The following is a 12,369-nucleotide window of genomic DNA, read 5'->3' as shown; positions in this document are numbered from 1 at the left end:
TTATCTTAATTAAATTACATTTGTTTTTTGTTGAAGCACAAAAAGAAGATTGTGGTGAACCTAGCATCAGGGTTTAGTTTGAGTATCCTTTATACATTTATTTGTTTAGAAGGAAGCAATAGATAGATTAATATATATATATATATATATATATATATATATATATATATATATATATATATATATATATATGCGCCATCACGCTTGTGATGTGAGGGATTTATTGTGTACTGGAAAATAAAATTGACTGCTTGTTTCAGCACGCACAACTCATCTTGAATTTCCCACGTGTTGTTTAGACAGTGAACCAAAGGCAAAAGAGCTAGCAGACAGTTTTCCTGAACGCACAGAAGCTTTCATTTCCACAGACAATACAGATAAAGAGGCTGAGGATGCAACCAGTAAAAACACTACACTGGGTACAATGTCATTTGGACATGATTCTATCTCATTAGACCACTGACAAAAAACAACAAGGATATTATTATTTTAAGTCACAAATCTACTATTAAATTTTAAACCAAAAATCTACTATTATTGATTGATTGATTGATATCTTTATTTCGAACATGCAAGAGAAAGTGTATACAAATATTAGATTTAACACTAATTACTTTGGCTGTACTTGTCTGTACAATACTGATGGAGGAGGATTTGTCCAATCCAAGTATACATTACAACTAGTTCAGTACATGTACACCACTGTGCTGATCATGTCAGCATTACATTGAGTTTCAGCAAGAACAAAAAGTCAAACAATCAAAAAAAATATATTATTTTGAAATACTTCAATAGCTTTGTTTCATTTCTGAATGAATAAGCTGAGTGGTTTCTCCGTGGCATTTGTTTCTCCTAAAGATTCGTTCTATTGCACAGCGTCTGAAGACGGACAATTTTTCTTTCTCATCACGGCTGGAGGCAGACACTATATTCTACAGGGCGATTAATAAGACTTCGCATTTTTTTTTCTTTTCTTCTTTGCAATCACCCTGTGGTACGTCACTGGGTTGTGACGTCAATGTTATATCATTCCACATGGCTTTACAGCAAGTGAACGTGACAGCTGAGAGCTGCTCTGCGTTTCATTGCTCTCCCTTCCAACCGTTCTCTCTGCAGCCTGCTTCTCTGTTCTTGTCTGGAGAGGGGGTTAGTTAAGTGTATTATTTACCCCTGCCTGCCCCCGTGGAGTGGTAACCACACAAAAAGAGGGCCTTCTCCCTGAATTGTACGCTGCACTGTCAGCACTGCCTTGAAGGTTTTACTCATGAAGTACAGCTTTATGCTATTAAAACGCCCAAATTCAATAATCTTACGTAAAAAGATGATCTTGACTTTATCGACTTCCTCTCAAAAAAGCTAACTGGGTCTCAGAGACACATGCTGGCATTCAGGGTGGACAATATAATCATTGCTTTGGATTTTGGATTTTAAATAAATGACTAAAGACACACATCCAAATATGCAGCAGACAATTTGTCACTTGCAAATTTTGGGTCTCAATTTGTGACCATTGTGGCTATTGGACAGTCGCAAGATACACGCTTCACTGATGTATTCAGGTCTCCTATTGAAGAAGAATTGTACACAATAGACGGACACTGTCCATGCAATAACTCTAGGATTTAGTGAGCCTAACCCCTGGCACTTGCAGTCGTTTCATGAAGCATTGGTTGTGCAAGAGGTTTTGAGTTCCAGTGCCAAAACACAAAACTGAGACTTGAAATTATCAGAGCAAAAATGAACATTAATTAAAGCTGGAACAGGCTAAATCAGACCATTGTTTGTAGTGCGCTGGGTTTTCTGTTTTGATGTGTAAATCACATTTGCAGCTTTACAGAGACAGAAACTTTTGTCCTGTTTCATGATTTTTAAATAAGCAGCCTTAACACTGTTTCAATCCAGTGTGTATAATAATAAAGACTCTAAGACGTCAGCAACCATGAAGGGCTTTCCTTCCTAGTCAGTCTGACACATTTAAGGATCGCACCGCCAATGAATGAGATGTGCTCAGCGACAGAGACTGTTGCAGAACTACACTACACTGTGTACAAGCAAAGAAGACTGAGAAGTTGACCATTACAAAAACAATGTGGCCATAACATGACTTGAAAATGAATATTATGTAACACTTATTATCATTTTTGTTTGGTAGACGTGTTGTACATGTGGAATAGTACAATTTTAGTTATAATATGAAAACAACGTTTTCATCAAATTTAATGTTAAAAAGATGCTTTAACTACATGGTGACGGGGCGTAAAATGTTTTTAATAATATTTGATAATATGACATATCTATATATCTATATATATATATATATATATATATATATATATATATATATATATATTCTTATGACCCATGGTTAGACCACGCTACTGTTAAAATGATTCTATAAGCTTGTACTAATAAATAAGGAGAATTTAAAAAAAGAAATATTGAGAAATATTTGCTTGATTGGTATGTGCAAATCATATTGGAAAATATTTAAAGACTGACCTAAGAGACTGACTGTATTGAAACTGTATGCGTACTAGTAGCTGGTGAAACGTGTGCCATCAGACAGCTGAATTTGAATTAGGTGATCAATGAAGCGTGTTGGTAGTTCTTACTTGTTGGTACCAGTGCATGCCCATTATCTATTAAACTATGTTTTTCTGTTTAATTTTAGGAAAACGTTTGGTTTTAGATGGAACTGTCACAATTTGCATCTGCCATGCATACTGCCTCGTAAAGCAAACATTGAAGGTGTTCTCTTCTGCTTGCAGACAAATATTTGGACACATTCCCAACCTTTCAAAATAGCTGCCGTCTATTAATATAAATATAAAAATGTAAAAAAAAATCATTTATTAGCACCTAGCAGCCTTTATAGGGCACGTTACAACACCCAACATTTATTATGTAGAATTGTGTGAATTCAGTTGATGCCACAAAGCCACTTTTTAACGTTCACTTTAAAGACATGGCTAGACAGGTGGACATCATTTTGATGGGAATTTGACATGCAGGTCAAGCTAGCAACTCGAATGTCCTAAAAACATTACAAGGTAGGAGCTAATTGAGACTTATTATAAATATAAATACATATTTTTGGCATGCATGTAGAGACTGATTTTGCAACACAGAAATAAAAATAGTGAAAACCTGCTCATCAAGGTGTTGCTCTACAGCATCACTAGGGGCCAAAAAACTCCTCAGTTTACTTTTTAACAAAAACAAAAGCAGCAGCCTTTGTCGAAACATTAGAGAGATCCATATGCAGTTTTATTTTATCGCTTTGTCTACACAGTGTAATGTACAATTAATAACTGTTAATGTTAATTAACTATTGTTGTTTTGTTAACCAGATAACTTTAGGTAGCCCTTTCAAGCTTTCTGTGTGCAATTACTTCAGAAGGGTGAAGAAATAGTTGTGACAAAACATCAGAAACCTGAATGTCCAATAAAATATTCACACCCTGTTTCCTCAACTTGAACTCACAGAATGGATTTACAAATTGGAAGGGATATAAAATGGAACAGAGGCTACAAACTATTCTCATTTCAACCATTTTTGTATTGTTAGGTGCAGGTATCACCCAGGTATTACAGCTTCTTACACGCAAAGTTACAGCTCTTTAATTCCCTCATGGTACATGACAAGTGAAAAGCTGGATACATGAAACCACAGGTATTTGGTGGCACAACTCTCGCCCTGCTGTCCCTCGTTCCGAAGCAGCATTTTTAATTTGAATATACCAAAAAAATAGGATAGTGTCAACATGCAAAATGTTGAAACCCACATTAATGGAGCGTTTGTGAAGAACGTCAGATGGTTCAAACACGGATATAAAATGCCAAAAGGATTCTCATGATGGCTAAAAAGATTCATTTTAAACAATGTTGCTACAGCGAATGATAGAAAAAACAAACTCAAAACAGTACAGAGTCTCAAAACATCAACACTGCCATTGACAGTGATAATAAAGAATGCCAAGTTTGTTTTAGTTTGGTTAGGTCCTTTTCACCGGTGACAGTTATCTGTTGGTTATACAGCGTCAAGCCAAAGTACTGCTTCTGCAGTTACCTGCAGTATAATATCTTACCTACATGAATTAAAGGCGTTGGTTAAACTGTTGACAGTTTTTGGTATACTGTCATATGATTTTAAGCAACCTGGCAGTTTTCCATAGCCAATTTAAAAAGTTTTCTTAATATATAGTTTTCAAATTTTTTTACAATTCTTATCTGGACCAAAACATTTGCACTTTCATCTACATGATGAGCAGCAGAAAGGGGGGGTTGACTGCTTGCTCCATAGCAATACACGTCACGATTTAGCATTTTTTCTCGTAATTCAATAAATAAATAGTCTATATTAGAGATGTCACAATACAAGACGTTTAGTAGTGGACACCAATACCAGTGAAATTCCATGATTCTCAATACCCAATTTAATACCAAGGTAAAAAAAAAAGAAGCAAAAAAATAAAACGATAAATCCCATGTACTCCTTAAATAATGTGTATTTCAGGAGAAGGATAAAAAGGGGGGGGAGGCTTCTATTTTTTTCCGCTCCAAAGCCTGGCTTCACCACACAGCTAGCATATACAGTAACATCGTCCGTGAGTTAACCTGGAACTTCTAAACTGCAAGTACCTCAAGTGAAGTCTGTTTCTCTCTGCCGTTGTTTTTTCACATAGAACCAGGCTGGTTAAAGTTAACTTAACTGACGTTATGCAAAGATCCAGTGGAACAAGCCCTAACGTTAGCTAATGTCAGCTATCGTTAAACGTCAGGCGCTATGTGAAAAACAAAGGCAGAGAGAAACAGACTTAGTTGCGGTTTGGGATTTCCAGGTGAACTTGGGAAAGCCTGTAGATGTCCGGTAAAGCCAGAGGCTACTGTGGTAGGCCGTCAGTTTGCACCATGCGTGCAAGGAGATGAGACGCTCTTCACTGTTCTTCAGCGCTTTTCTCTAAGCCTTCTTTGAGCAATCACTCTAATATAATCGGGATTTCTCTGTATGTGTGTGCGCATGTGTATGTGTGTCTCTCTTTAAATTATCTAATGAACCGTGTATCCAATCTACTTCACACTTGGTTTCCTGGGTACCCAATGAACTCAGGGTTTGGAATTTCGAGCAGTTTGGACAGCATTGGATAGTTGATATTAATAAACTGTGAATTAAACTAAACGACCACACAGTAAAAGGTTGAGGAAATAAGGTTGGGGAAAAAAGCACTGCCATAACGCTTTTCCATAAAAGCATTTCGCTAAGAGAAAACTCAATAAAAAGGGATTTTTGCCGACACTAGATCTCAAACAAAAGCCAATATCTATCATATTAAGTTGCTGGGAGCTGTAAATTTACCACTTTTAAGTACACAGCAGAACATAACGTCATCTTGGAGCTGACTGGGCAAGGAGAGAAGTCTTATTCATTTAACGGTAGACTAGAACACTTATATATGCTGCCCTGTCAGGTCCGGAAGTATTGTATCCCTCGGTACCTACCAACCGGTTATAGTGCAGAAGTATCTGTTCTTGGGACAGTTCTAGTCTATATAAAGTAAGCACACGGTAAAACCTGTTTGTGTGTAACCCTGTGAGAATTAAATACTTGACAAATAAAAAAGTACAGAGCCTTGTCCCATTTTATTAAAAACTTTACTGCAAAATGAACATAATGTGTAAGGATTAGAGCGTAGAGCATCTTTCAAATAACATAAGTAACAGTATTGTCTCAACGCAGTTTGGCCGCTGGCTCTCCAGCATTGCAATAGAAACAATGTAGAAAAATATAGACAGACATTTTTATATCGTTTTGATGATATACAATGTCATATCGCCTAGCCCTATCGCCATCAGTAGTTCAAATTCTTAACGTTTCCAAAATTTTGATTATGGAAAAAAAATACTTTAAGATTCGAGAACATCAACACCGCTAATGGGGCTACACTGCTAATATTGTAGGCCATCATACTATCCCAATGAGTAAGATCTGTCCCAGCATGCAGTGGGCACAACAACCTCAGACAAGTTGCCAGTAAGCTGCATCATAGGGCTGCCACCTACAGACACACTCAACCCAACATTTACAACTTTGACATAAAGTTTACTGGCAGAGAGGCTGACAAATCCCTTTTTAAGGACGGTGTGATTATGACGCAGGTGATAACATTTGCTTGAAATTTAGACTATTTTTTTACTCAATATGGATTGCGATGCGAATAACTTCTTAATCACCACTTTTGCAGTTTTTGTTGTTCTTTTTATACATCTTACTCATTCCTGTCTACAATTTACATTAACACAATTTTACACAGTGTAAAAGAGCTTGATATCTGGCTGGGGATCTAATATTTCTTTATGTAATAGGATAAAGCAAAAGGTGAAACCGTGCATGGCCTTCATACAGGTTCTTAAATGATCCAACCTGTTTTTCAGTTTTAGTTTTCACGCATTGTTTAAGGCCTAACTCAATGTGACTGTTAATCTGCTAATAGCCTAAAACACAATGAAGTGGAAAAACAACTCCTGGAAATAGCACAACTGAGACAAACTGGATATAGCCTACATTTTTTGTTTTCTTATCATTTTTTACAACGCTTAAAGGACACAAAAACAATGCGTGTGAGCTGATGGCTTGGCATCCACTAAAGAACTGCATTATAGTTTTTTAAATACACCGTTTAAAGATTTAAAAAGAAAATACTGGCAATAGTGTTGGCATTTTAGCTACAAACTAATTAAGGAAACAGCTTGCATCAGCTTTTTTTTTTAATCCACAACATATTGTATGCAACATGACTGTTTATTTAGAATGGACATCACTCAAGGTGTGTTTGTTTACAAAACTAATGCAAAGCAGAAAAGAGGACACTTTGCGGTGGAACTGTTAGTTGCTTTATGTAAACAGACTGATTTTATACACCGTGTGCAGGCTTGTGTATACAAGCAAACAAACAAAAAGAAGAAACACATGCTGAATGTGGACTGTAGACGCTGAATGAAGCCTGCGTGTGCTCCCCATCATTTTGTTTTGTTGACTGCTACGGTCACATGGGACTTCAGGCCACATCACTAGCTATGCTGCTGCTTGTGTTGTTATTCTGACATGCTGATGGCCACTCACATTTCATTGATAATCTGCCATATAAACTTTTAAATAAATGTAGACAATTTAGGCAACGCACACATGCCTCAATCATTTTGCTATGAGTGCATGAAGTTAGTTGAGTGTATTGCTGACACATTAGACATTCAATTGCTACATTTCGCGTGCCAGTTTACACATTCACTGTGGTGCTTCTAACAAGACTAGGCTCTGGTTTGGTTTAGATCAAAACAATTAAAATTACTGGCCATAATTATTTTAAAATACACGTTTATTACAACAACAAAAAATGGTTTTAAAAAAAATGGTCTTAAACTATGGACCTTTGGCAGTGGTGGTGGTGGTGGGGGGGGGGTCTTCTGAACCCCCCCCCATCTACGGGCCTGCAAGTACAGTGCACACATTGGCATGCTGAATGTTAATTAGAAGTATTTCTAGGAGTTTAAAAACACAGTCTAATAACCCAGTTGAGTCATTCCCAATGCAATCCTGAAAACTTTACAAGTAATGTACTTTGCATATCTAATAAATTATTAGTAATAATTTGGTTAAGCTTTGTTCTGTGAGGGAATATGGTTGTTTTCTTTGAATTTGCTTTGTGGCCTTTTCATGACAAAAGAATGGGTGTTTTCCTCTGATGCACATGTGTACTGGGGGCAGCTGTGGATGATCAGTGGGCCTGTTTTTGAACAATAACAAGACAGACGTGATCCTGCAGGGGAAGACCTACCTGTTCTCTGGATATACAGGGCAACGAAGGTCTGCGAGGCATTTTACAACTGCCATAATAGCTGGTCGACGTTTCCCCCAGTGAAACACAACTGGACCTTCTCCTAGGTCTGATCACAGGGACCTTTTCCTCCGTGGTGGAAATCCCACTCGGTGCTTCCCTCGACGGGTAGTAACGGTCAAAACAGAGCCCCAACAGGGAGCCCGAAACCCCCGCAAAGCAGGCAAAGAGAGGTCTTAGCAGTGCAGGCAGACCGCTCAAACTTGTGAAAGAAACAAGCCACACAACGCTGGCAAAAAACAGTATGAGAACACTGTGTTTGAGTTTCAGAGTGGGGATGAGGGTGAGCAGACCTACACATCCCAACACGAATAACAACCTGCCCACCATTTGCATCTGGTGTTGGTCCTCTCCCCATTGCAAAAACCGCAACACCAAAAAATCCCCGAGGTAACACGATGCTGGCAGTGACACGAGCCAACATTTACTGCTCTCCTTCTTTTTCCTCCTCAGGTAAAACGTTAGGAAGAAGAAAGCACATCCCACGCTGAATAAAGGACTGATGGACTGGGAGAAGCCCGACAAAAAAGTCCGCAAATCCCAAAGCGAGTCACTTTGCAAGCTCCTAGAAATTAGGAAAGACACTGCGAAGACCACAAGCGCGCCGACGTAGAGGGCAGAGACCTTTAACAATTTGGAATTGTCTTCGTTGGAAAACCTAACGTTGCACACGTTAAACAAAAATCCCCTGTGATGGTCCTGTTTGAGAGGGGTGACGCAGCTCTTCACATAGCCGTTCCTGAAGCCCTCTGAGCTGTTTACACTTCCAGCTCCGTCGTGGTGCCTTGTTTTACTGTGCAAAACCTCTCCTTCCTCCCGTGCAGCCATGGCTCGACTGGGACTCCTCGTATCCACGCAAAAGTCCCCCTCTTCTAATATTCACGCCGTGTTAACGCTGAACTACATGACAGCAAAAGCACTCCATGGTCACTCAAACGTGCTCCAGCACTTGGACTAAAGAAAGAAGGTGAGATGTTGTTTTTACAGAATGGGAGCTCTCTGTCGCCGCCTAGAGGCAACAACTCGGACCTCAGGGCTTTGTAATGTGGAGCGCTGAACAAATCCTAAACTGCATCAATAATGTAATATAATATAATATTTATCAATATACACTGAGACTGCAGTTAATGACCAAACGTTTAAAAAGTTCCCATTTAAAGAATTTAGAAAATATCACTAAAACTGACGGTTACATTACCATAGGCTAACTCTAACGTCACCCCGTCACACACTACGTATAATTGTTTCAGGTGTACTTTCCTTGTGTTGTAGAGTAGTATTTATTATAATTAATTTGAAATTTGTCGGGTTTTATACCTGATTTCATCTGTATACATTTTGAATATCACTTTGTTTAAAATGGAGATAGGCCAATTAAGTGAATTGAGCCAACTCAAACTTGTTAATATTTGGAATACTTCTCATGTTTTTCCTCGCGTATTGATTACATTTAGCGCGGCCATAGCCTAATTAACTGTACAATTAAAGTAATATTTTATCATCATAAAATAAAAAATAAAAACTTTTGTTTTTGTTTTGTCGCCACTGCGTCGATGCATCATGTTGCTCTGGGATCGTTTGGTTCCGCCTGCTTTCAGTGCCTTGAGCTTGGCAGGATGATTGTCGATTAAACTGATCAATAACACCAAACGTGTTATATTAACTTATTTGACAACACCGTAACCGGCTTCAACTGTCGAGTGGTGGCTAGATATTAAAATAAATATATCGTTTGACATATGTTACATAAATAATTTAGCAAGATAAATAATACACAGTCAAAGGCATTGTTCATGGCTAACAAAAAAGAAGCCCCACTGGATGCCCTGCTAGCTAGCTAGCTAAATAGGATGACTTCCACAAACCTCAGCCAGCTACTGGGATCAGAAGGAGAAGGAGAGAAGCTAAGAATCACCAGGAAGCCACTACTTACATTTTTAAAAGAAATGATGAGTAGAATTTAGAATAATTGTAGTCTGACATGATGTTACCCACTCCAGTACAGTAGGTGGCGGTATGAACCTAAAAGTTGTTTGCTAACCTATCCGCCATTACTTAAGAGAGAAAAGAGAACCTAAGCTAGCTTGTTGACATCATAGACCGTTAATATTACAGACAGTCCATGGTTGACCTCCAGAGCATTCTGTTAGCAGCATAATACGCTGACAAGACTTGATTGGCTTAATTGAATATAAGTATTTATCCGTGAGAACTGCCATCTTAAACAAACACGTTCTTACCCTGGTCCTGTTCTCAACTGTGTAACGTTATGTCTTTAACAGATTAATCTTAGAGTTGTGACAGACAGCCAATGGGCTTTTTTTTTGTTTAATCAATATAGCACATTTCATTAAGGTAAATATAATAATAAAAATGAAATATAAGAAAAGAAAAGAAAGAATATCCACAATAAACTGACACACACACACACAGTGCAACGTACACTGATAATTTCTCAAGAGTAAATAAGCCTAAAGGTTTTCATTTTGCTTAACTTGGGCTGAGTTGCCTCAGATCATAAAAGACACTGCGTGACTTTATCATGTGGATTGCACATTTTCTGATTTGCACTATGGATCTACAGATGGAAGACCCTGCTTGCATTCACAAAACGCTTGCTTACTGTAGATTTAAAGACTACTGTTGGTTAAGTTTTTGTTGTCAGTGGGGTGAGCAATGCTGCCCTTTAACACTAGATAAACTTCTATAACTGTGTCTTTCGTCTCTTCTTTAGTTTTACACATCACCATGGCAACCCTTTATGTGCTATCATTCTATGAAATTGTCTATCAGTGTCCTTTTATATATTTCTTCCTTTAAGGTAATCTGAATGATCTGGCACAATTAGATCTTGTTGTCTTAAAATAAACCATGGCTACAGAACAGGATAAGTTAAATAAGAATCCTGTAATGAACAATGGTTTTAATACGAAGCATACTGTGCAGAGTAAATAGAAGCATGTGTAGCCATTGTTCATTGGCAGACAAGGCTCTGTAATGTAACCAAGTACTTTGCTCTTGCCTTGAACTAGAAACCCTCCTTATCATAAAAACTTTAATTTGAATATGTAAACAATGTAAACACTTGCATGGAGGTGTTAATCAGTAGAATGATTGTAGTCTACGTTGGTGTTTGCATCCATGAAATACTACACCATTTTTAGCGTGTTAAGTTTGTTTGCAAAACTCACAAAAACTATGCATTTTCCTGAAGACACCTATACTTACAATTTTGTTTGTGTCACGACAGCCTGATGTAGCTTAATATGCCTCTGTGCCATTGGACTCCATGGTCCTCAAAAAACAATTACACACATTATACAAAACATATCCTTTCATTATGATGAACATGGCCAGTGCAGTTTGTTCTTGCACAGGGCATACTTATTAATTTGATAAATTACTTGTTGGTTTTGGTCTTTAATAATAATAATAATAAATTTAATGGTATTGGTTGACAGCAATTGAAATAACCTAATTAGACTTAATAACTCATAACCTTTCATATTAAAAAATACTATCAAAACGTTGTTTCAGTTTTATCAGGGTAGCTTTAAAACTCATTTTAAATTATGGAATGGAAATAATCCATTTATATTGATGCTGTTTGTTAAGGGGCCTTTGGTCATGGGTTATTGCATTGCTGTATATGGTAAGTAAAGAGTAAAATTTAGTGACTTAATCGAAGATTTTCACTTTAAGACAAAGTATTCAGTTTTCTGTGTATCCACTGTATCACCAAGGCTAAACTTCCACTGGAGGGTGCTGCACACCATTAATATTGACAGTAATTAAATTTTAGTTCAGCAATGTTGGGGTTTTCTTTTCACACTTTTTAAATTATTTGTTTGTGTTTGTGATTCAGGGGTCAAGTCTGAAGAAGACTGTAGCAGAGACCATATGAACCAATGAACTTTGTAGTGGAAGTTTTCCAATACTGAATTCTTGGTAACATGATTATGTCCAACATTGTATTTACTAGATGCACAGTATGTCTGTGTGTGTAATGAAATGTCATAATGAGTATTGTCAAAGAAAAGATTGTAGGACCCCAGGAATAATAGCTTTTAGTGTATGCTGAAGCTAATGGGGATTCAAATAAAACAAACAAACAAACAGCATTTTTGAAACTTGTATTTTGTGTTTTCCTTAAAATGTTTACATTGCATTGCAATGATCACTAGCCCTTGATCATTTTTTTATACTAAATGTCAATAAAGTCATTATTGGAGTTTAATTCTTCAAAACCCATCCATTTCCCAGCTGTTTATTAGGGTCATAGTTGCATTGGCTACAGGCTGAACATAGCTGCCCAGATGTTTTTTCTTTTCCAGTTCATCTATTGGGGACTGATCAAGGTGCTTTATATTCACAGGTGGCATACACACAATCAGTATACACATATACTATATATTATTATAATGTCAATTTAAAATGTACAATAGTAAAATAATAGTTGTAATTGTAAACGTAACAA

General features: G+C 37.3%; 1 protein-coding gene across 3 annotated transcripts in view; it reads right to left on the bottom strand.

Moving 5' to 3' along the window:
* The window catches only part of pde3b (phosphodiesterase 3B), a 47,932-nt gene extending 39,054 nt beyond the window's left edge, over positions 1-8,878 (bottom strand). Inside the window, exon 1 of one of the 3 annotated variants that reach the window (XR_004332968.1) lies at positions 7,833-8,878. Coding sequence is in view for 2 of the 3 variants with exons in the window: in XM_032522785.1 (XP_032378676.1) it covers positions 7,833-8,720 (888 nt within the window). In the remaining variant the exon portion in view is untranslated. The remainder of the gene's footprint in view (positions 1-7,832) is intronic. The other 2 variants (XM_032522785.1, XM_032522775.1) reach the window with 2 other exon arrangements.
* Positions 8,879-12,369: the final 3,491 nt, after the last annotated feature.

This window comes from Etheostoma spectabile, chromosome 1, assembly GCF_008692095.1.
Source record: "Etheostoma spectabile isolate EspeVRDwgs_2016 chromosome 1, UIUC_Espe_1.0, whole genome shotgun sequence".
Classification (NCBI taxonomy): domain Eukaryota; kingdom Metazoa; phylum Chordata; class Actinopteri; order Perciformes; family Percidae; genus Etheostoma; species Etheostoma spectabile.
The sequence above is the reverse complement of the archived record's forward strand: the minus strand, read 5'-3'. Positions and strand labels throughout refer to the sequence as shown.